The following is a 25,950-nucleotide window of genomic DNA, read 5'->3' as shown; positions in this document are numbered from 1 at the left end:
TCACCAGGTGCCAGACCTCCTCCCTGTAGTCCGACTCATTGTGTCAGTGATGAGGCCAATCCCCATTGTGTCGTCCGTAAACTTGATGATGGTGTTGGAACCATGTACAGGTGTGCAGTCGTGGGTGAAGAGGGAGTAGAGGAGGGGGCTCAGCACACAGACCTGTGGGACACCGGTGTTCAGGGTTAGGGTTGAGGAGGTGTGGTCGTCTAACCGAACAGATTAGAGTCTGTTGGTTAGAAAGTCCAGTATCCAGTTGCAGAGGGAGGTGTTGATGCCAAGGTTGCTGAGTTTGGTGATCAGACTGGAGGGGATGATGGTGTTGAATGCTGAACTGAAGTCAATGAACAGCATCCTCACATAGGTGTTACTGTTGTCCAGGTGGGAGAGGGCAGAGTGTAGCGCTGTAGAGATGGCGTCTTCTGTCCTCCTGTTCTGGTGGTAGGCGAATTGGAGGGGGTCCAGTGTGGGTGTTGAGGCTGTTTTTGAGGTGTGCCAGGACCAGCCTCTCGAAGCACTTCATGATGGTAGGGGTGAGTGCAACAGGGCGGAAGTCATTGAGGCTCGCTGCAGTTGAGTGTTTGGGCAACGGCACGATGGATGTGGTTTTGAAGCACATAGGGACAACTGCTTGGGCCAGTGACAGGTTGAAGAGGTCAGTCAGGACCTCAGTCGGCTGTCCAGCACAGGCCCTGAGCACACGTCTAGGGATGCCATCAGGACCAGCAGCCTTACCCTTACGTGCATTAGTCTTGCTCAGAGCAGCACACACGGCGATGGTGGAAAGTGTGAGGGGTTGGTGGTCTGCAGGGAGCGCAGCCTTGATCGCCACCTCCTGGTTCTCCCTGTCAAAGTGAGCATAGAAGTTATTGAACTCATCTGACAAGGAGGCGTCGCCGGTTGGTGTGGTTGCGTTGGTCAGCTTGTAGTCTGTGATGGCCTGGATGCCTTGCCACATTCGCCAGGGGGTCGGAGTTGTTGTTGAAATGCTCCTCTATCCTCAGCTTAAACCTGCTTTAATTGATGTTTTGGCCACAAGGCAGTTCAACAAGCTGTAAACACAATACTGACATTTTTCCCTTACAAAGTTGATATGGTGAACTTGTAAGGAAACAGTTGGTTATTTACGCATCCAGCAGACTGTTCAGTTGATTAGCAACTATTTTGTTAGCTGATTTATCTTTTCAGCTGTTTTTCAAGAAACAATACTAAACATTCTCGGAGCTCGGCTTCTCAAATGGGAGGATTTGGTGTTTTTCTCTGGTTTAGGTTTTTAAATTGTATCTCCAGGCTTGGTAGGATAAAACAAGACATTTGTAGACATTTGTTTCAGAACTAGTACACTGAGACACTAGTTCAGTGTCTACACAATTTCAAAAGCTAAACTGCTAATAAATCTATCTGCTGATTGTGAAGTGTTCAGGAAATAATCTTATAATCGATCTGTGTCAGCCGTGTATATATTTATGGAAATAGTTTGGTATCAGCATGAGTGTGGGAGTGTGACCTGATCAATCAGACAGTCAAAAGCAGTTCAAACTGTGGTATGTGTCTCTGTTTACTTTGGTTAGTCAATTACAAAGTGTGTGACATAGTACACAATAGTACCCGTCATTGCGGTACAAGACGCCTCGTCCTTCCCCACGTTGGTCCTGATGATGCAGGATGGCAGTACTGTCTATCAATCAATGATTCACCTGTCAGTCTGTATAACTTCATGTTTACAGCTCCTGGTTCGTCAGTGTGACCGGAGCTAAAATGCAACAATGTACCGTATTTCCTTTTGGTCTGGACCAAATGAACCAAACTGCAGGTGTGAAATCAACCAAGGAAACCACCAGTTGAAGGAGAACTTACAGGAAAGTACATCCAACACAAACCTAAATTAAATTACCAATCTCTGAAAGATTGTTTTGATAACAGGAGTCTTAAGGTGGAGTTTTCCTAAATCTAATTGTAAGGGAATTACCAAAGTTTGGATTGGTTGCAGTTCCTGGACCAGGTTAGAAACGTTTGGTGGGAGATCTCAGATCAAAGCACATCAAACCCTCTTTCAATCAGAGCAGCAGTCCATCCACAGTAAAAGGCGCCTCCAGGTTTAAATGTGTGTTTGGACGTCAACTCTTTCCCTACAACTGCTACTCGTGGACGTTGCTATAAATAAGAGCGCCCTCTCAGTGGACGAGCCTGGTTAAATATTGGTTTGCTCTGCGCTGCCAGATCTTTCTCTTCACTTTGTTTTAGCACTGCGCCAGCCCTGCAGAGAGCATTGCTTTGTGTTCGAGTTTGTTCAAGCAGTGACAGCACAGAGCTTAAGCATTGCATTCATCTATGGTTGTTGAATGTTGCCTTGTGTGTGGTTTTGTGCCCATGCGGGACTGTGAAGGCAACTGGTTGAGAGGTGCTGCTCGCACAGGAGGAGACGCAGAATTTGCTATTTGCTTTTTTGCAGTGGACCCAGCTGTAAGCAAAGATATACCACCTTGAGGTCACAGTTATATTGGTATGCTCCAGTGTGCAAACAAGCTGTACTTGAGTCTGGGGAGTTAATGCTGTACTGTATCTAGTTATCCCTGACCTCTGTTCTGTGGGCTTAACCTCTCCTTTACTGAATGATCTCTCACCTCTCCGCTCCAGAGCCAGACCAGAGAGGCCGGCACTGTCTCAGGGCCGGGTTCAGGGGTCACCATGGCACGACGAGACCAATTTGTCAGCCAGGAGCTCACCCCTCCTCACCCGGACCTCCCTCCACCACCTCCTCCTCCTCCTCCTCCTCCCCCCCCTCTTCCTCCTCCTCCTCCACCACCACCTCCTCATCTGCCTCCTCCTCTACCTGCTGGGCAAGGCCAGGATGCAGCAGCACCAGCCAAGAACCACCAAGGGAAAGCAGGAAAAGGTGAGCTGCTGGAGAAGTCATTAAAAAGTTCTTGTTTTTATATTCTACTACATTTCTAAATGATTGCTTCACTCAAAGAAGAACACTTACAATAATCCTGTACTATTTACAGTACATATGGGCTCCTGTAATGCAGTCCACTCCAAGATTTTTCAGACTTTTTTTGGGATTGTTGCATTCTTAAATGTGATAAAAGAATTCACGGGGATTGGTTGAATTTGTGTTAACTGTTGCGATCATAACATCAACTTCCTGGAGGGACTGGTAATTGGAAATACTTTCTGCTGTACTGTGCTTTTCTTGATCGCAGTGTCTCTCTGTCTGACTTACTGTATGTTCGTATGTGTGGGCTCACCCCACCCCCCATCTGTGCATATCAGCATGAAGTGTGTGTGTGTCATTCTATATGCTCACTTAAGCCCGGTTAGACAAGATGTGGCATGCTGGCACATCTGAACACTAAAACTAAGCTTAAAGAATGCTTCCCTAAGGCTTAAGTGTGTGTGTGTGTGTGTGTGTGTGTGTGTGTGTGTGTGTGTGTGTGTGTGTGTGTGAGTGTGGTGAGTGAGTGAGTGAGTGAGTGAGTGAGTGAGTGAGTGAGAGTGAGCTGCAGTGTTGTATATCACTTAAGGATGCATGTGGTTTCAGGTTCAGAATGATCAGTCAGGGCAATCATCACTAAACCTTCAACAATCCCTGTTGTGATAAAACTTTACGATCTATATCAGTATTTTCTTCAATTAAGATAAATCAGCCTGTCAGGCATTTCTACAGTACATTCCCATGTTTTCCCCCCTTTGTCTAATAAGTCGAATTATTCTGTTTCATCCATAAGTTCGCCTCCTGTGTATCAGGGTGGCAGAACACATCTCAGAGGTGTATAGTGGTGGTAGCAAGTGGTGTTAAGTGTTCTGACTACTGTAAGAAAGAAGATGTTTTTGAATCAGGTGGTATGTCTTGATATGGACCTGTAGTGCCTTCCAGAAGGGAGAAGCTGAAGAAGAAGAAGAGGTGGTGGGCTGGGTTGGAGTGGTCGAAGGTTATTTTGACTACCCTGTGGAAGGTGCACTTAACTACCACTGATGTTGGAGGCTTAAGTGATCTTCCGCCCCAGTTTGGTCCTGTTTGATAATGTGGTTGGTGTTGATGGTCCAATTTGAAGGAGTGGGAAGAGTGAACCAAAACAGTTAAAGGCTACAAAACCAAAACAATGAGCTGAAAGACACTAAAAATGTTTTGTAGCACTGAGGGGAACTGCTGATTCATACGACCCCTGTCACATTACTAGTGCTGTCAGTTAAACGCGCTATTAACGGCGTTAACGCAAACCCATTTTAACGGCGTACATTTTTTTATTGTGAGATTAACGTTCTTTTTGACCTAGCAAACTTTGTAGTTTTTTTCACATGCTGTTGCAACAACTAGTAACGTTAGAAAAACTACAACACCACACCGGATCTAGCTAGACCGGAAACAAAACAACAGGCACGCCGCACACACTTGTTTAAGAGTAGTAGACGTTACGTTTTGAGTGGATGGCGAGTGCGAGACGCCGAAATGGATACCAATAATATTCTGAATGGAAAGTTTACTTTTAAAAAGTTTCCAAATGGTTCCATTGACAAGACCAAAGTGATCTGTGTGTTTTGTCGTTGTGAACTGAGCTATCATCGCAGCACGTCCAGTCTGAAATACCACTTGATGGCCAAGCACACAGCTGATGCGAATGCTCCGCCTCCTCGTCAAAGCCAGGCGACAATGGATGATTTTTCAATTAAAAAAAACATTTGCACAAAGCAAGCCGATCCACTTTTCCATGTTGATAAGAGTATTACAATGAGAAAAAATAATGGGACAAAAAGAAATCAAGGGACATTTAGAATAGATAAAAATGTGCGATTAATTGCGAGTTAACTGTGACATTAATGCGATTAATCACAATTAAATATTTTAATTGTTTGACAGCACTGCACATTACACATAGTCATTTGACTATTGTAATATAGAAATATTGATTAGGGACGTTTTAAGTGTTACTTAACATGTTAAACATTCAGCAGACATGGAGCCACATTAGCATTCACTTGGAGTTGTCTTACAAATGTACTTCCGATATCCTCTTCGGTTTTTGTTCTGTTTTGAACTCCAACAACTCTACTTGCAACTAGAAACAAAACAAAATCAATGTAAATGATTTTTATGATTCTATAAATGTGCAGTAAAACAAAAACAATTACCTAAAAAAGGCTAAAAAGCATTCTGTGATACTGATACTGATTTGTAACTGTGGGCGAACCATATTACACAGATTTTTTTAACTTGCGGCAATTTAAACAGAGAGAATGGATCAACATTTTTTTTCCGCAATGATCCACCATAAATGTATCATATTGTTCTTCAGTAAAATTGCCCCTAAATAGAGTCACAGACATTTTTGACAGCAGACATGTCGTCTTGTCATAGCAGGAAAAGCACAGTGTAACTGGTAACATGAAAAATCCATTTAGGTGAGCCAGTTCCAAGGTCCTAGTATTGTGCATGCTGGCCTGGCTCACTGTCATGGCTTACTAGGACACTTCTTGGAACTGAGCAACCTTTTAACGTAATTAATTTTACCTGCATTTCCTGCTATGACGAGATGTCTGCCATAAAAAAGGACTGATTGATTGAGAAAGGTGTAAATTGTCCCACATTAGGTGGCGATTCAAAATGAATCAGGCACTGTGGTTTTCGTAATAAACTTTTAATAATCAACATTTGGAGAATTGCAACCCGGTCAAACTGCGCCACAGTCCTTTGGTTTGTGTCTGTTTGAGCGAGAGAGAGACAGCTATGGTTGAGTTACATAGACAGTGAATGAGGGAGGGTCTTTAAAAATAAATGGGGCAAAAGAGTAAAAATCTTACCCCAGCATGATAGCATATTCTAAACACACATTAAGACAAAGTTGACAGCAGTGTGTTGTACTGATTCTAGGTCACACTCACTGAATTATCCGTTTTCATAAGACAATTCGATCAGATTATCTTCCATTATTATTCATTTTCGATCAATCACCCAGTGACCCGCTGGTGTACAGTATGTGGTTTTAGGTGGGGCTAGCCTCTCCAGTCCAGTCTGTTATTGTCTTGGCCCCCTGCCTCTGTCTGTAACACAATTCTCAACTATCTCACTAGCTCATGGTCATACTACATAGCTGTCACCAGCAGAAAACACACACACACACACACACACACACACACACACACACACACACACACACACACACACAGACACACACACACACACACACACGCACACACACACAGTTGTATTCAGTGTGTAGAAACACATAAAACACAAATGCAGAGAAGTGTACTCACACATTCTCACTGGCACACACAATTAAGTTTACAGCGTTGGCTACCTCAGGCCAGGCAGAATGAGCCACGCCTCATGGGTTGGTTTTACGATGTGTGTTTCTAGCACACACACACTTAAACTGTAGTTGTAAAGTAATAAAAACACTAAGGAAACGTGAAGGATATTTATCAATATATAGTATTATCTCTATAGCAAATAACTGAAACTCTTCTTTGGATTACATCATCATGTCCTGCACACACACTCCTGGACTTCATAAAGTGCGTATGTGTGTGTGTGTGTGTGTGTGTGTGTGTGTGTGTGTGTGTGTGTGTGTGTGTGTGTGTGTGTGTGTGTGTGGCAGCCTAGATTAGTAAGAATGGCAGGCGGCATTTAGAGCCTTCTACAGCTGCTGTCTAACAGGCACACAGCTAGGTGGTGAGGGATGTGTGTGTGTGTGTGTGTGTGTGTGTGTGTGTGTGTGTGTGTGTGGTGAGAGCTCCTCCTCTCTCTTTACTCCTTTATCCCCCTTTTTATTTGTCTCCTCCCTTTCGCTCATGTTTCCCCCTCCCCTGCTGCTTGTTCCTGCACGCCTCGTGGTTTCAAATGGAATATTTTGGAGTCTAATATGTCTGAATCGATACCTGGAGGTCTTTTGCACGCACACACGCACACACACACACACACACACACACACACACACACACACACACACACACACACACACACACACACACACTGTACCCACTATTTCAACTCACCATGTATCTAATGACATTAATGTAATGGCAGTGGAGCACCCATAACCTGCCTCTGCACACATATGAATGCGTCACTCAAATGTGAGTACAGACAGATTTATATATTTATTGTAAAAAGTGTTAAGTACAAAAGTCGTAGCAGCAGCAGTTTCAGCTTCATAGTTTCCCTCATGGAACAAGCTCTCATAGCTTTAATAAACAAAATAAATCCACAAAATGTCAAGAAAAGGAAGGAAATATATAAAAAATACTCCTCATTAAACAGAAAAATACACTTTACACTTACACATACACTTTCTGAATTAAAGTTTCTCTGTTTACTGAACTAAAACCAGCTTAATGGCCTTCTTGAGCAAGCTTAAAACACACTTCATTCAAACTTGACAGAAACAAAATAAACTCACCAAAATCATTTTTATTAGTCTTTTCACCATTCCAACAGTCAGCAACTCTAACTTCTCTAACTAAGTTAGATGTGAAAATATTCCGGCTCTACAGCTGTTTTTCCTCTCCCTTGTTCGTTGGCTCAGTGTGTGTACTGTGCTGCTAAGCAGCGGCACTCTTCTTTTGAGGCACACCATTAAATTAAAAAAACTAAAATCGTCCAAAAAGTTGGCTAAAAAGAAAAACCAACAATAGATCAGCCAATAGCCAATATAACCTTAGGTTGAGTTATTACTCAGAGAGTCTTAAGATGTAACTGTGTTAATAGTCTTGAAGGCCTGTACCAGTGTTTTACATGTAATACAAAGAGCTACAGGCAGTCAGTGGTGATAGTAAAAGGTTGGACCAGACAGACAGCAGAAGTGGGGGAGGTCGAATCCAGTACCATCCTGAATGAGTTGTGCAGGAGCAGCTGTGGACAGAGTTTCTGTCCAGATGGAAAATTAGAGTGCATATATAGTACGCGGTAGTTAATGCCAAGATTTAAGCCTTATCTAAAGGACAAAATGTTCAGTCAGGTAACTGCTGGACAGTGAGTGTACAGAGCCAGAGATCTCCAAGTGTCGATGAGTGGGTAGCCGACAAATCTTCAAGGATGAATCGGAAAGCAACACAGATTAGTCTGGTGCATTTGACTCATTGGTAGATGAAGATGGAGAGTAACAAGAGTTACTGAATTAGCAGGATAGCAAATAGATTTGCAACTATCAGAATACTAGTGGATTATTCTTTCAGTTAGCTGATTTAATGTTTTTTGAATGGGCAATATAGTTAAATTCATGTATAAACATTATGTACTTTTATATCACTGTATTGATATATATTGTCCTCTGACAGTATCTGTCATCTGACACTATATATTAGTAATAGTGTACACCCCTAAAATGTTGAGTCTTTAATATGGTGAAAAGTTGTGAAAAAACGCCCATCTCGATACGCCCAACTCGCCCATATTCAATTTCCAAGTAATATAGTGACAACACACACTTGTAACCAGGTTTTTTTTCTGCAGCGCAGGATGCATATGTTTGTCATATGACAGTTTTTCTTGAGAACTACATGTCTTGCAATACCAGCCACCCACTCATAGCGCTGTCCTCCATCTTTGAACCATTAAAATGCATGTAGATGGGGAAAAAGAGCGTTAGTCAGCAACATAATAAAGGAATGAAATCTTAGCACCTGGAGAAGTCATCGACATGTAGTCACTGAGGATGGTCAACAATCCCTCCAACCTTCTGCACTGTACACTATACTAACTGTACACTGCTATGGGGCAAAGGAGTTGAGACAAAGCATGAACAGTACAGTCGGCTGGCCAGTTCACATCACAGTCGGTGAAGTTACACCCGATGACAAGATTAAACTATCTTCTGGTTTTGTCCTCATCTGATTTATTAGTGAATATATAGTATGATATAGTACTGAGTTTAAATCCCTCCAGGCCATTCATGCTAATCAACCTTAAATGACTGATGTGTTAAAGCAACTGTCTCAAACCTGTGAAATGTGGTTAATCATCTGTGAAACAATCTGTGCTCCTTTCAGTGGGGATTGAGAGGGTGGTGCTGAGAGGAGTGACACACAAGTCAGAAGACACCAGTGAATATGTGTTCGAGGTGGGTCTAGTGTAAACACAGAACAACACATGCTTTTGACACGCTTTTCCAAATGTTCTCTGTTCATTTCTTCATGTTTTTACCCCCTTATTCCACCTGGTTTTCTACTTCATCGCCTCCACCTTCCCTTTCTCCTTATCCTTCCTCCTTTTTATTCCCGCCTCCAGGCAAGCTGGTCAGATGGTTTTGTGTCATCCGTTGTCAGAACTCAGCAGGAGTTGACGGAGCTGCTGTCCCAGGTCAGGACCATCTCTGAAACAAACTTCCTTGATTGATAATATTAATAATCTCGGGCTACACTCAAGTTCAGCGACTGGTGACACCTTTTAGTAGTGTTTATTCCACAGATTGACCTTATACAAGTGTAAAGGCCCCATAAAATGATGAATGAATGCATTAACGACTTCCCACTCTGTTTCTGCTTTAATGATGGTAAACAGATAATTTCTCTTAATTACGTGAAGTATCATGCTGTTTAAACATTCAGGTTTTGTAGGAATGTATAGCTTGGTATCATCAGCATAGACGTGTAATGACACAATGTGCTTGATTTAGTATTTGTTATTTCTTAATTGTTGTTGAACATTTCTCCCGAAGCTGTCGCAAGCATTTCCTGATGAAGCAGTGGAGAAATTCCTCCCTCAGTCCATAGAGCTGGACCCCAGGTTAGTCCCAAAACCCTTTGTTTATTTAAAGGGGAACTTGGCAACTATTTCAACTTAATAAACCCGTTTTGAAATAATTTGGAAGGTTAAATGGCCTGTTCCGGTGAAAATGGTGACTTTTCCCACTCCCCCTAGCGTCCCCAGGCGGAAAACCAACCTTGCAACTTTGGGACTACCGTCCCGTTAAGTTGGAAATAGGAAGTATCGTGAGAAGCGTGAACGAGCGAGAAACACAAACTGCTTTACGGCAATTCCACATAAACGCATGTGCGCCCCTCAATACCGGTTAGCCCGCCGGCTATAAGAACAAGCGACGATGAATGTATTACCCACCTCGGTAGACATTGCTCCACATGAAAAAGTTGCCCGGCAACAAATGCACATCAGCAGCGGTAGGAAGGGGGAGGAGGGTGCCACAAGTGTGTTTTGAAATATATGTTCTAGAGCTGTAGGGGGAGCTCGTTGAGAAAACATGCGACGACAAAGGTGAAAACCAGCAAAGAAATGGCTAGAGTTGCCAGGTTCCCTTTTAAGTCCTTGAAAAGTGTTATGTTGTGTTGTGTTTTTGTCCTATCATGGTGAGGAGCGTTCCAGCTTAATTGAACTCTTTTAGAAATGAATGGCTCATGAGCAAATTTCTGGAATAATTAAAACCCTGCACTGTTAATATCTGTGTTTGCTTGCTTACAGTCGTCTTCCTCACTGTGTTATGTTGGTGCATTTCAGCATTTCATGGTGTGTTAATGTCTTCATCTAACAGAATAAAATAGCATGAAACTTGGCAGAAATGTGTATTGTATCACCACGTGTGTTTACATGTCCATCCGTGTGCACCAAATTGGTCAAAAACTCCTCAGGGTACCTTTAATCCTCCAGCATTCTTGTTGTAAACACATCATCTGTAAAATACCATAATCACTTTGCTTGCTTGTCAGTTGTCTGGCCAGCAGTGAAGATGTGCAGCCTTTTTCTTAATCCAACCTCCGAGCAGTTTTTAATTCTAGTTGACTTTATTTGGCCTCCCTGACTCCCTGTCTGTCCCCCTGCTGTCCTGTCTCTCTGCCTACACCCAGGTGTCTGACAATGCTGCCCTGCCATGTCCTCCAGCACCACAGCGTCCAGCTGTTCTTTACCTCCGCCAGGCCTCTCTCACCCAACTGTCCTGCCTCCCTCCCTCCGTTATCCCCCCCTATTCCTATGGCCCCTGTAGCCCCGACCTGCCCGCTCACCTCCAGCTCTAGTAAGTCTTTGTTTTCTATTATTTTCAATGACATTCCCTTAATTTATTTTTTATTTATTTTTTATTTTGTGAGACGAGACATAACAGGTGAGACAAGACAAGACAGACCTTAATACACTGGATGACGAGACAGGATTAGCATGACGGTGCAAAACATGCATTGCGTACATACAATGGCACTGGCAACTGCTTAGGGGAGAAAATAAAAAATATGTTTTTCTTTTTTTTTAGATGTTGAGAAATAGATGATGACGTACAGCAGAAATCATTAGATATGTTTCAGGTTAGATCAGATGTCATGAGCGTGTGGCAACAGAGTCTATAAAACCAGTGAGTCTTTTACAGAGGGCAGCAGGGATATAAAACAGGAGGTCCCTATTCTTAGGTGCAGGGAATGAAGGTGCCAAGGAGGGACAGGGCAAGATAAAACATTCCATGTCTGGGTTTTGATGTTGGAGGTGAGTGAAAGAGAAGACCGAAAAAAGAGGTAATGCATAGGACGAGACCGTGAGCGTAGGTCTTGTTGGTGGGAGTGCAGAGGTGAGACTGCAGGCAGGATTTTTAGTTTGTGTTTTGGAGGTGTCGGAGGGAGCGGAGAGGGTCTATTTTAGTCTGGTGTGGGAATTCACCGTGGCATGTTTGTGTTGGGAAGCCTGGAGTGTGGTGACCTCATGTTGGTGTGTGTGTTTGATTCTGTGAGTGTGACTTCATCCCGGAGTATATTTATAGCCACCAGTGCAGTGTATATCTGTGTGTGCTTGTACTTTTTGCATGTGTTTCTACCTCACGGTGTTTCTGTGTGCACATGTGGGCCCCCAGGGACACCAGGGAACAAGGCTAATATGAATGTGTATGACTCTGCTGTAATTTGCCTCCACAAACACACAAAGCTCTGCCCTCCACCACAATATATCATAGTCCGTTCTTCATAAGCTGAATATCAGGGCTGCAATATCATATTTATTGCGATGAACACAAGGGTCACTGCATGTGTGCTTCTGGTTAATGGGTTCATCTCAATAAACACACAGCTGACACTGCTTTCAGACGAGAATAAAATGATGCCTCACCAAGTCTGCAAGGTCTTAATAGGTTGTCTTATTGGTAAGACCCTTTGAAAGGTTGCAGTTATGACTCATACAGTCAAGATTTACATTTAAAATTCTCATATTGCAATTGGTAAAAATATTTAATACAATCGTCTAAGTAAGCAGTATAGTGTCTTTGCATTTTAACTTAAAAGTAATCCACAATAACAAATTATGTCTAAAACAAAAATGCATATCCAGTAGTAATTAGTTCAGTTTCTAGAAGTTACTTTGTGACAAAAACACTGAATTCCTGAATCATTGATATTAAATATATTAAAATCCTTGAAGAGTTTTTAACTGGTCTCAATGTAATACTGATGTCTCAATATTACCTCCAAGACTGTCGGCAAGAATATGGATATTTCTTCTTTTTTTACAACAACTTTTATTTTATTTTCCACAAGTGTACATCAACAAATAACATTTGTCTGTAGAATAACATATAGGCATACCAGGGCATTATAAGACAGGCAAATAAATAAGACCTTACCTTTTTAAGTAAATTCATATGTTAATGTTTTAACTCCAATACAGTCACACCATTATGACTTAGACAGTAAAGATACAGCTGTGCAAAAGAAAGCATACACCTGCAACTTTGATCGCTCCTTATCCCTGACCTAACCCCTTCCCCCATAAATTCCAGCAGCATAGTGCACTGCAAAGTAAATAAGTTAATAAAAATAAACATTTATATCACGGTTCTAGCTGCATTGAGTTCCTCCTTCCTAGCCCTGGGCATGACCTGGCCTGTCCCGTTCATCCTGGCAACAGAGCGCTGCATAGATAAAATCTTTATTAAAGATTCCAATGATTAATAGAACGAATGTGTGGTTGCCGCCTGACCTCCACCATCTTTTTAGCAACAATGCATGCTGATAGCCACAGCTGTCTTTGAGTATAGTTAAATCTCTGTATGATCTTAATCTCTGCCTGGAATCATCATTCATCAGCATCCATTCTGGGGAGCAGTCAATCTCTGCACCAAGTGGTTCACAAATAGTTTTTGTAAATTGTTCCCAGAAACTCCAAACTGATGGACACTCCCACATGATATGGGAGGTCAAATTTGGTCCGATTCCCCTTGAAATCAATTAAACGAAACACTACCGCCTTTGTCAGCTTTCAATTTGTGTTGAAAGTTTCTTGCAGGGGCTTAAGTAAACCATAAAAGCAGTACAGGAATTAGATGTTGCTGTCTTACATTTTTACTGTAGGATCTAGAGATGGCAATTCCATTAGCACTGTGTTTGCACTATTGTCAATTATAAATGATGAAAACAATGTTACAAAGTACACCACCGTGAATACTTACATACTAAAGAAGTTACCATTTTTCCATTGCATATTAAATAACCAACAGAGCAATCCCAATAATATCAAAATATTCAAGGCATAGTATTAGTATTATTATATATTTATAGTATTTATTATCATATTGATTCTATTTATTGCCTCACACTATTGGACTAATGTATTGTATTGTCCTGTTTCAACATGTGTACCCAAACACTGACAACATTTGTCTGCCAGTAGTAACACTAACAACAGGTACCTTTACAATTAGTCACTATTGTCTCTGTAAAAATATCTTTGATTTATCATGAACCAAGATTCCATTGCAACAAAAAGAAGTTTACTTCTTTGTGTGGACTGTGCTGCCTTACAGTGTCAGAAATCAATCAGTGCTGCAATATGCTTAAATAGGCTTTTTTCAGAAAATGAAATTGAAGTAATCCCAGCAATGCAATACAAAACTACACATATTCACTGTACACTCTTGTTTGTATGCTTAAAGAAATACAACAGTGCTAGTCCACCCTGTGTTCTGGATTTGGCCATACGTTTTCATAAATATCACACCTCATGCTCTCTCATGAAAGAATCTTGTTGCATGTCCGATCCATCCCTGGCAATCTTCTGCAGATATATCCACACTCCCAGCATGCATTGTGTCCAACAGGGACATCTGATCATGTGGCTGCTGGTCATAAACTTTCCACCTCCACGAGGAAAAGAATTCCTCTGTGGGGTTGAGGAATGGAGAGTAAGGTGGAAGGAAAAGTGACACCACACTGGGATTGGCTGTAAACCTTCTGTGACTGGAAGAGAACGGTGAAACGCCACATCGTCACATACAACTCCAAAATGTTCTGGATTCTGCTGCACTGTCCTCACCTGCTGCGAGGAAGGAAACCAGACGCTCAGTGTCCCAATAAGAGTTCATGCATGATTTCTCTTTAGACGTAGAATGCAACTAATTTCAGTCCAATTTACAGTCACTGTGCGTTATGTTGGGTTTTCAGTGTGAATTTAACAACTTCTACAATATTAAGTAAACATGCAAAATGGAGTGTAAATATGAATATTATTTTGTTTAGTGACAGTTCATGCATTTTGAAAGCTGGGGTCATTGAATGCATTTTGTATCAAAGCAATGAAAAGTGATTCACTGTTTAATCCACACTGCCTGCTGCTGTGCTCACTGTGTGAGGAGCTGTGAAATTAGTGAAAAATGTGTGTAACCAACTGTAAAAAATCTGTAAATCTACAATTATGGAAAACCAATCAGTAAACTGATGCAGTTTTCAAAATTCATTCCTTATCTACATCCTTTCAGATTACACTAAAGATGATGAAGATGTCTTTTTGTCTTTCAGATCTTGGCTGTATGGTTCAGTACAGAGGAACCAACAGGTAAGATTTCTTCTCTCTTTGTCTTTCATTGTCATCATCAGCATTTGTGCCTCATCAGACTGTCTTTCCTCTCTCAGGGCGGTATACAGAGTGGCCAGCGTCCAGCCCGTCGTCAGCACCCACAGCCCTGTCTTGACTCGCCCTTCTTCTCACCTCTCCTCCCTTCCTCCACCTCTTCCTCCTCCAATTCCTCCTCCACAGCACTCACCCCAGCTGCCCTCCCTCCCTCCCTCTGTGCCCACCCAGTGCTCCATGGCAGTCGGAGGTGATCCCTCCTCCCAGCCGCATCCCCAACACAGTCAGTCACACTCGTACTCTCAGCCCCAGCAGCACTCCCAGCACCACCTTCATCCACAAACCAGCAGTCAGTCCACCGCACAGCCTCAGTCCCTGCACCTGTCCCATTCCCAGCCAACATCCCACTCACATTCCCAGTCCCTTTTATACACCCAGTCCCATTCCCTGTCCCGTTCCCAGTCCCATACACAGGGCCCATGCCAATCCCAGCCCAACACCCCAGAGCAGAATGGCATCCTGGACTGGCTCCGCAGGCTTCGGCTCCACAAGTATTACCCCGTCTTCAAACAGCTCACCATGGAGGAGGTGAGTCAGCTTTACATTCTGTCCTGTAATATGTTAATTCAAGATATCATTCAGGAAACAACTAGTACACTCACCAAAATATGTATTCCAAGTTGTGGGTCATGTGTATGCTTTTTACACTTACAAATAAACCTGTAAGTCTCTTTTTCTTATACATATACAGTTTTCAACCTGTTCCTCTGTGTTACCGACAGTTTTTAGCGCTGACAGAGGAGGACCTGAACAAGTACGACCTGACCCAAGGAGCAAAGAAGAAACTCAAGACACAACTAGAGCTACAAAAGTCAGTAGAGTAAGCTGCAGATATCACTAATCCAGTGTTTTTATATTTTTTTACTTTGTTTTTGTCAAGTCGGAAACTTGCCAGAAGGCAATTAGGGGCAAATGGCAAGCTTGGCTCTGTCAAAAGTTCAAAAATATGCCTGCCAGCACTTCTAAAGCACACATAAATAAATAACATGGTTAATCTGATTTGTTTGATCCATATACAAACATGAGAGATGAAGCTATAAAGTGAATTTATATGATTTGTTCTGTCATTGTAGCTACATGTTGTAAATATTTTTTGGTGAACAACAGATTTGTTTCCTGTCAAGACACAGTTACATTATGTTACACCCTCGAAAATCACAAACAGTCATTTATACCTATATGTCTGTTAGTGTACAAATTTAAAAAAGGAGATAATGTATTAAATACTGAGCTTTAGAGTTGCTGGTCGGCGTAATTTAGAACTTTTTCGAAATCTGTCCACTAATATTGTTAGGCCAACAAAAGCAGCACTGAGGTTTGATAGGAGTATAGTATAGTGTGGCATTATCTATGTTCATGGTATAGTACTACATAAACTTGTTTATATCTAATGGATGAGAAAAAATTTTTTTGCTGACTTTTGTCAGCTGAATGGATCGTTGATTAGTTGTTTGTATGGAAGCTGAAAAACAAAACCAATAAAGAGCTACAGTAATTAATCAGTAATTCAGTGTGTGAGAGGACAGATTTATTTAGCCAGAAAGCCCCCCTTGAGATAACAATATTTCCTGTTCTTGAGTCAAGGCAGCAAAAAATAAAATAAAAAGCTTTCATATAAAAGTACAGACAGGGACAGATAACATCACAAGAACATACCAAACTAAAACACAACAAACAAATACAAAACATACTGGGGTCAGGGGCTAAAAAATATCATCAAATAATGGCACTTGTTAAAATAAATAACTGTAACTTCTGTAAACACTGATTTTAAAATATTCCTGAACGTGTCAAGAGACGGCAAAGTATGCCTTGCGGCTCATTCCAAGCGTGCAAAGCGTGAAAGGAAAAGGCAGCTTTACTCAGCTCTGTTTGGGTGTCTGGAACTATGAGGGTAGTTATAACCAAGTGTTATAGCTAGTGGAGTAAAATGTCAGTAAAATGGATATGTACTGCAGTAATTTACCCAGTAAAGCTTTTGAACAAAGATATGGGTTTGTTTCTTAAACACAGTGCTCATTGTTTCCCTTGTGTGCAAACTCCAGAGAGCAAAACATTTTTGGATTTGATGTGAAAGTAAAGTGTGAGCCTGTTAGACCCTGCTTTCAGAGTGACATCTCAGTGGCTTTAGCATGCATCCTCTCACATGCTCAGAATGTGCCAGAACATCTGGAACAAATCAGGAGAGCAGATTTTGAACTCAGGGCGCACAAAATCACTCAGAAAAATTCTGCAGTTACAAATCTGTCCACTAATCTTGACTAGCATATTAGTTACAGCTTGAATTTGTTTTCTGCTTGCATAATGGTTTTGTCAATATGAAATTCCCAAATGTTGTAGGTGCTGTGTGTGGATACAGCTTTGAAGTACTGGAAAGTGATGCTGTTGCTATACAAAGGCAGCTTCAGTTAGAATAACTACTCATTTTACATTATATTCAGTCAGTCCTCATAATGAAGATATGTTGCTGTATATGTTGCAGCATTAGTATATGTTATCTTATCTGTTATTTAACAGAACTAGTGACTTAAAATGAGGCTTGTATTCATTTCAGTACCCTTTACAGTGCAGATATTTGTGGCAGTCTATGCTGAAGTCAGTATATGCTTCGTCCTATTAATGTTTAACAGATGGACTGATCGGCTGCTGATTTAAACAATAAATATTCAGCGCTAACGGTCCATACAGTGTCAATGGTTAACCAGCTGTAGGTGGGCTGCAGAGATAAGATGTACTTCTGAAGAGATAACCAACAGAAACACATGCAAATACACAAAAACATGGACATCCAAGCAAATGCGCCTACACGCTCTCTTACACAAACACGTCCACCCACACACACACCTGGGTTCCTCACATGTGAACCTGCTCTCATTATCTGTTGATCTTCTTGTTTCCATGCCCAGTATCAACAGGTTTCCATTAGGCAGGTGGCAGCGTGTGTGTGTGTGTGTGTGTGTGTGTGTGTGTGTGTGTGTGTGTGTGTGTGTGTGTGTGTGTGTGTGTGTTTGTGTATGAGCATGCTTAAACAAGACACAGAACATGGAAAGTTCCTGCAGTGGTTTTCCATGTGTCAGGTTTGCAGATGTTTAGTAGAGGAGCAGTTGGGATGCTGATGTTAAGGAATATGTTGAGTGGACAATGTCTCCCTCTGGTGGCGATAGGTGGACAGAAGCTGCCTTTTAACTCCTGTCAACAGGTTTCTAACATAACTTTAAGGAGATTTTAAAATGTTTAATGCATGGCATTTGGGATGTTCTGTTCCAGTCTAGAAGTAAAGCATTTTTGATCCATCCACCATCCATCACATGAACATTCCTTTAAAAACAGCAAAAATCTAGCTTTAAAAATGATCATAAAATGATTTGCTGCCTTATATTTATGCTAAAAAATAGCTTCTAAATATAAACGTGATGATGCCAGAACAGAAGGAACCACAACATGCGTCAAACCTCTCTGCCTGTGTGTGTGTCCAGCAGGGAGATGAAGATGGAGAAGCGGTCCTGCAGCGGCATCGCCAGGGTGATGCCTTCCAGTCACATGGGACCCTCAACACATCCCACCTCCACTGCAGGTAACAAAGCTGCTTTGGGTCACATAAGTTTAAATGTGAGACAGGAAAAAATATTTACTGCCAGAGAACCAAAAAGTGGTCACAATGATTATGAAACAGCTACCATGCTCAGTTTAAAAAAGACTACAACAACCGCGGTGTATTGAAATGTATTTCAGGTGAGCTGCGAGTGGAGGTGGACACCGTGCCGCACCATCACCCCGTCTCAACAGACAGCAGCTCGTCCTCAGGCTATTCCAGCTCTTCCTGCTCCCCCAGAACACCCCTCTGCTGTGACCCCACCTTCGACAGGACCAGAGACATTCACAGGCGTAAGATTTCTCGCAGGGCTCCTGAATCATCACAGAATAATAATGATGAAGGAGGCAGTTTTGAAATGTATTATTTGCTTATTCTTTATCGATGTATCACCAGTCATGTACAAAGTAATGAGGATAGATTGACATCAGTATGGACTGAACAGAAATCTCCCTACTTTCCCTGTTGTTAACACACACATGTAGTAGCAAATGTTGGACCAAAAGATACTTCCTCTGTATTATTATGGAAGTAAAAAAACAACAAACTGAATATATACTATACTATACAATACTATACAGTACTATAGAAGACTATACAATACAATACTATACTATACTATACATACATATCCTAGGGAAGGGGCCATATATGATATATGACACTGGTGAATTTCCATTAGCGAAATCATTGTGAATCGGGATAATGATGAATATCCTCCCTTGGCAGCCCTATATTGATTTCCTGATTTATTTTTAACAAAGCCTCGGCTTGCCTGTTGTAAATGGAAATGGTATAAATTCCAGGGACAGGGAGATTAGGTGCCTATCTGTGATGCAATAAATTGTTTCTTAACTAAATGTAAGGTAAAGTGATTCCAGTATGTTTGCTGCCATTTAAAAAAAGAAATTCATGATTATGCTGATAATATCGTGTATCGCACTTATTTTGGCCAAGATAATCGTAACATGAAGTTTTCATTTCGTCCCATACATCCATGTACCAATCCAACATACATTATATATACTACTAATTATATGTATACTAAACACCCTTCTTTTCTTCCATACAATATCAGCAATACCTCTATTTATCCCATTATTTTGTCCTTCCATTTTAAAGCCATTACACGTTTGGCCTGTAACAAAATGAAAAATGAAATCCTCACAGGTTATATGAAATAAACTCAAATTCATGGACTTCATTGAAACAGAATATCATTTACATTTTATACGTTTATCTTAAGTCTTGAGCAGTCATTTATATTGTAACAGTTTGTGTCTGATATTAATAACTTGGGTTTGGGCCAGGTGGGTGTAATTTGTCCTGTACAAGCCCAATAAATTAATAATTAATGAGAAAATGCAATATTATTATTATTAATACCTTTTTTAAAGAAACATTTTTGATATTGTGTACTTTTTATTGGAACCTACCATATTTATACTGTCTGTGAGGTCAGGCAGGATCCTTCCTCTATCTGATATTCAGTCATACACACATAGAGATTAAAATGAGCTCCACCACCATGTATGTGTTTTCCAGGTGTGTCAGGTCCAGACGCAGCAGGAGGGGGTCCAGAGAAGGACCGGTCCTGCCTCTTCATCCTGAACTCCAGCTGCCCCACAGGCTCCAGTCGCCCCACAGCCCAGGTCCTACCTGTCCAAACCGATCCAGCTCCTCCTCTCCCTCCCTCCTGCTCCTTTGGCCTCCCGCATTCTCCCTACCACCCCCAGGCCAGTTACCCCCAAACCCTGCTCTCCCCGGTCTCAAACCCAGCACGGATCCTGACCTCCCCGCGCAAGCCCAGGCCCCCTCCACTGTGCACGGAGGACAGGACTAAGCCGCTGGGCTCGGGCCTGCCTGCAGCTGGTGCGGGCTTCAGTACGGGGCTCAGTGTGGGGATGGGGGTGAGGCTGGAGAACCTGTTCCCTGGGCTGAACACAGACAGCTCCTCCACGCTCCAGGACTCGGTGGTTTGCCGTGGCCTGGCGGGAGGTGCTGTGGGTCTGATGGTAGAAACCAGTTCTGCTATGACCTCCACCTCCAACAGCCTCCACCACGTCTCCCACCCCCCTCTGCACTTCCACCTCTCGTCCTCTTCATCCCCCTCTCCATCTGGATACTACTCCTACCCACCTTCCTCCTCCTCCTCCTCCTCCTCCTGCTCCTCCTCCTCCTCCTCCTCCTCCTTCTCTTCTTTCTCCTCCTCCTCCTCCTGTGCCTCCACAAAGTCTGGCTCACAGTCTGGCAGCTCCAGTAGTGATGGTGGCTTTGTTCCCATGGCAACCGCAAGCAGTGTTCCTGTGGCTGCAGTGCCGGGCAACACATACTACCCGCCCCAACCTACCTCTAGCCCCTCCCCTTCCCCCTCCTCAATCTCTTCATTGGATCAAAGTTCAGGTCACACCCCCTCCGTGTGTGTCTGCAGCTCCTGCGGTTGTCGGGGGAACTGCGGCACCTATAGGGCGTTGCCTGGATACGCAGCAGCTGGCTACCTGCAGCCGTTCTCAGCCGGCCCCTCCCTCTTTACTCTGGGTCCTCTGCTCCATCTCAGCCCCCTGATTGCCTCGTCAAACGCTGCCGGCACCACACCCTTCTCCTACCCGATGATGATGCCACCGCCCCTCTACCGCCACAGCCCTGTGTCACATGACCAGCAGCAGGGCTTTGCCCTCTACCAGCCCCATGGCATTGTGGGAAATGGAGGGCAGAAACGGGCAGCTGGGAACTTGTCGTGTTATAACTGTGGTGCCAACGGGCACAGAGCAGAGGAGTGCAAACATCCGCCCATGGATTCAGCACAGCAAGGTGAGTCAACGAGTGAACAGATGGACTATAATTACTTCCTGATAGACCTTTTCAGTGTTTAATTCAATAATGATCAATCAAAGTCCCTTTTACTAATGTGTGTGTTCCATCTCACAATGCCTTTATACATACAGTTTCACTTTCTTTTCGAGACATAAAAACAAGCAGGTCTGTCACCTAAAAATGTAAATGCAGTTCAAGCTCTATTAATAAAAGCACCTATTGTAATTGGTTTACACAATTCAATGTGGCCTTTGAAACATTAGAATCCACTTATCTTTTTTCTGTGGTACAACTTATAATTTATCCATAAATACATAAGAATAGTTTTTTTTCATCAAGCACAGAAGGTCTACTGCTGTATGTCTTACTATTATCGTACTATTGAGGCATTGTAAAGCTTCACACAGCAACTGTATTTCTCTGTTGTGTTTCACAGGGACATTTCGACTGAAATACACTCCTCACTCTGACAGTAAGGACTCAGGGGACTAAGCAGCTGAAACACCAGTGGATCTGAACTGTCATACTCCTGACACAACTGTACCTCATGTTCCTGCTGAAGCCAGCAGGCAGCAGCCACAGAGTTTATAAGGGATGAGCAGACAGACAGCCTGATTCTGGGTACAAGCAGGCAACACGAGTCTGTTTAAAGACGGTTGATCTGGTGACACAGACCCCTTGTATCCTTTGTAATACTTTAACAGCAGCTTACAGTGAGATGAGAGGAGGACGGGAAAGAGACGAAAATGTAGACAGATTGGCGAGAAGAGGAGAAAAGAGGAGCGGCTGTCACAGATTAGCTTGCATCCCTCCTCAGATCTCCACAAACACTGCTCTGCCTCACGTCCTTTCAGAGACGTAGCTGGAACTCACGCTCAGAAGAAACACTACAACCAGACAATCAGCCATGGTGCATTACGACCAGAGAGTCTCAGAATCTGCCTCCCAGCTAAATGACTGAGTATTCATTGTCTTCTAGATGGTTCATAAGCCAAAGGCACAGCACTCCAGTATCCTGGCCACTCCCTCAACTGATTTATACTGGGTCTAAAACCCAGCTTAATGAAACAGTGCCCTGTTTGTGACAAACTGGATACCTTGGATATATACCCATCTCTCTGAACCCACAAAGCTACAGCAGTGTTATCTTCCCTGTGACTCAATCTGCTGGTATAAAACGTCTCATCCTACTCAAAGTCTTCATACTTTTGTTTTATGCTAACTATCAACATGTGACTCCAGAATGCAACTGCCAATAAATCTTGGCAAGAAGTTGAACTACCATCCACAACACGTTTTTATGCAGCTGTGAGCCACTCTTCTATTTCCTTTAAGTATTGCATTGTGGGAGATTAGTGCCCATGTGTTTTTAGTGTGCATATCAACTGTTTTCACTATACTTCAATTTGTCATATTTCCAGGGTGAACACAATACATGCTCAAAACCTGTATTAAGGATTTGTGGATAGTTTTCAGATATACATGTATCACTGTCTCGGTCATCCTCCTTTAAAAGGAGCAAATGAGGAAAACAAGTCCAAGAAAAAAATGTAAAGGTACCCTGTGGTGTTTTGTTTTACCACTAGTGCTGTGGAGCAGTGTTTTTATGAGCGGGTCGGTGGTAAATATGGATGTAAACAGGGCAAATTTTTCAATCTTTGAACAATCGGCTTTGTTTAATGTGGAAGGAAATGCACTCAACATGTTAGTTAGACCTGAAGAATACAAACAAAGAAGCACTTTAATGTAAATTTAACTTTTGTTTCTTTACAAGAAAACTCCACAGAGTACCTTTACCTTTACCTTTGGCTCTGTATCAACATGCGTCTTGGGTGATCCGATCACAAGTAGACAGCTCTAAGTTCTTCACACCTGGCATTAGAGTGCGTCTCCACATTCAAATAAACAGTTATAGGGCTGTACACTACTCTGTATTTTGTTAGTCAGTCAAATCTTCCGAAAGGACGGTAATAATGAACACTATATGTTCCTTTTTTTCAGTTCAGCAAACTCCTGCTCCTACTCTCTATCAGCCTGAGTTAGATGCTTTATCGGCACTAACAGCAGCGCTACAGGAAGTGGCTGTGGGATATTATAATTGAACTAAATGAGCAGGACACACTTTTACTTTCTCTGACTACGTGGAAACCAGATGTTTTCACATCACAGATAGAAGAATAAAGGCATGAATGCCAGAGAAAGAAAACGTGTGCATCTTGCTCGCACCATGGAGCGTCTCCTGCCAGGCTCCAGCCAACATGCCAGGACGAACAGAATTATTGTGTAACGTTTGCTGAATTTGCAAGAAGGCCCAAATAGTGTTTCATAGATAGTGTTTCACAAAGTCTATAAAGTTTCTCCTCATTCAACAACTCTCAAAAATGTGTGATTTTTAAAGGGAGTCTGGGGATATTGCAGTTACCAGTTCATCAGTCGAAACAGTGTGTACACAAACATCTGCTGCTTATCTTGGCAGCTAGGAGAGCCCAAACACATCACTTGCATTACAGTGAACCAAATGGAAATCAGACAGCGTGTTTCGTGTGTACTTACAGGACGTCAGTTGTATAGGCGGTCCTTCAGTGTGGACACATTGCGTACACACTGCTAAAAGAATGTGATCACATCCAGCCCAGACCACCTCCGAATGTGGTTTGAGCGATCAGATCTCAGTGTGTCCTGTCACCTGTAGTTAGAGCTGTCAGAGACGCATGTTAATACCCAGGGCAAGTGCCCCTGATTCAAGGGCCTGATCACCGAAGGAATCAGCTGTAGAAGGTGGATCCTTTGCAGGATCTGAGGTTTCTGCTGAACCTGCTGCCCAGTCCCACAGAGACCAAAACAGATGATGCATTCAGGCACTCTCATGTCAACTTGTTACGTAAGTTGATGACAATGATGTGGCATTCAAAGGCTGGTGAAGTGTAGAGTCCAGCAGAAAAGATACCAGGGATTACAGAAAAAGTTGTGATGTTTCAAACCAACATCTGATGGACAACCGGGGCTCCAGGGTAATGCTAAATACAGTCTATCCATACAACTTCAGTATTTCTCTAATGCCCTGTGCTAACTGCCTGTCCAGGCTGCTAACAAGCACATGAGAGTTAATGCCTGGATTCATTGGCCTCATCCATGTGACGTATTTACTAGTAATCAATGAGCACCACAGCACCGATCACCTGAATGCTTCATTAATAACTGACTGTAGATTATCAGATACTGATGGCTGCAAAGGACACCCTCCAAAAGAAGGTCTGAAATGGCCTTGTTGGCTGTGTACGTATGGGTGAAGAGATGCAGACTCCAGCCCCTGTGCTGGGACACTGAGGTGTGTGTGGACTGCTCACACTTGGAAACTGGAATCAGCAGCTGGCAGTCACAGAGGGAAGCCACACCATCCACTCTCTTGTCCATGAAAGCCTGTCACCAGTGCCTGGGGAGAAACCCATAGCAGCCTCTCTACCTCAGAGCCAACCTGAGAGCAAGATGGCCTCCAGTGCCAAATACTGTCCCTCTATAGCAGGACAATCATGCATGCAACTGAATATTTTCAGACACTTCCACATCTCTTTCAGTCAGTACAGAATGCGTTTGTATGTTCACTTCACGCCAGTGTTTGTGTGGTCATTCAAGCTGGGTGGACATTTCAAAAGTGCCATTTTCCTTTTGAAGTTTGATGTTTGTGAATGAATGAATGTTGAGCGTCCTGGATGTTGCTCTCTTGATGGAGCCGACTCTTTTTTTTTTTTGTAATTAACATGTACAATCTTTATGCAGAGGAAAATTCAGGACTGTTGAATTGAAAGAGTCTAAGTATGTATGTAGGAAAAGTCTCACAGTGTACTCCTGTGTCAGACTGCGAGTGAGTTGCCGGGCAGGACCCCGAGTTTTACAGACACGAGGACAGCTGGTCCTTCAGATGAAACTCTATCTGTGCCCCTGGAGGGCACAGCACAGGGATGAGGGGTGTTTATTTAAAATGCTAAATACTGAATGTTCAGTATGTATAACAACTTCTGTCTGTTGATTAGAATATGTCAAAAATGTGCTTTTGTATTGTAATATAAACATCTGTGGAGCTCAGAGTTCATTTATCTGTGTGTAACAGTGCAACGGTCTGTATGAACAAGGCTGCATAAAAACACTTTATACATTTTCTTCAGTGGTTGCACAGTACAAGAACAACTGCCTCCATGGGTCTCACCAAAGAATGCCTCCCACAGAGCTCCACTTCTGTCTCTTTTTGTTTTTTTGGAGCTATTTAGTTAAAGCCAGTCTAGATCTGTAACAATCACAGTAGCCTGGTTAAATCATGCTCCGGCATGCATGTTGCTTCATCTTTAGTAAAAATGTGCTTTTGAAATATTTGTGTGCAAATGTTTGAACAGTTTATAATTATCCAGTTGAGTTGTAGGTCAGGTTTTATATTGCTTATTGTGTTTCAAAACTTGTTTTATTGGAACATTGAGGGAAAAACATGTTTGAATAAAATATTTTCTGATTCTGTCTTTCATCATATGGTGCGAATGATTCCTTTATGAAGTCAAAGGGTAATAACAGCCCTTTAAAGAACTCAAATCAAAAAGGCCTTTTTCACAGCAGGCATTTTGTTGTAGTAGGACAGGCACAGGTATTACTTATAACATTAAAGTGTCCCAGGAAGTCATGACAGTGTGACGGAAACTGAAGCTAAATGGAATTAGAACTTTGATCG

The 25,950-nt window shown here is 42.4% G+C and overlaps 1 protein-coding gene across 1 annotated transcript in view; it reads left to right on the top strand.

Moving 5' to 3' along the window:
* The window catches only part of zcchc14 (zinc finger, CCHC domain containing 14), a 34,567-nt gene extending 8,818 nt beyond the window's left edge, over positions 1 to 25,749 (top strand). The window contains exons 3-14 of the mRNA XM_051383374.1: positions 2,638 to 2,896; positions 8,992 to 9,062; positions 9,230 to 9,301; positions 9,660 to 9,727; positions 10,801 to 10,967; positions 14,719 to 14,755; positions 14,833 to 15,358; positions 15,553 to 15,650; positions 18,307 to 18,404; positions 18,563 to 18,715; positions 19,968 to 21,233; positions 21,673 to 25,749. Coding sequence (XP_051239334.1) covers positions 2,638 to 2,896; positions 8,992 to 9,062; positions 9,230 to 9,301; positions 9,660 to 9,727; positions 10,801 to 10,967; positions 14,719 to 14,755; positions 14,833 to 15,358; positions 15,553 to 15,650; positions 18,307 to 18,404; positions 18,563 to 18,715; positions 19,968 to 21,233; positions 21,673 to 21,728 — 2,871 coding nt within the window. The 3' untranslated portion in view covers positions 21,729 to 25,749. The remainder of the gene's footprint in view (positions 1 to 2,637; positions 2,897 to 8,991; positions 9,063 to 9,229; positions 9,302 to 9,659; positions 9,728 to 10,800; positions 10,968 to 14,718; positions 14,756 to 14,832; positions 15,359 to 15,552; positions 15,651 to 18,306; positions 18,405 to 18,562; positions 18,716 to 19,967; positions 21,234 to 21,672) is intronic.
* Positions 25,750 to 25,950: the final 201 nt, after the last annotated feature.

Source organism: Dicentrarchus labrax, unplaced genomic scaffold (assembly GCF_905237075.1).
Source record: "Dicentrarchus labrax unplaced genomic scaffold, dlabrax2021, whole genome shotgun sequence".
NCBI lineage: Eukaryota > Metazoa > Chordata > Actinopteri > Moronidae > Dicentrarchus > Dicentrarchus labrax.
Note: the sequence above shows the minus strand (reverse complement) of the source record. Positions and strands in the feature narration are given on the sequence as shown.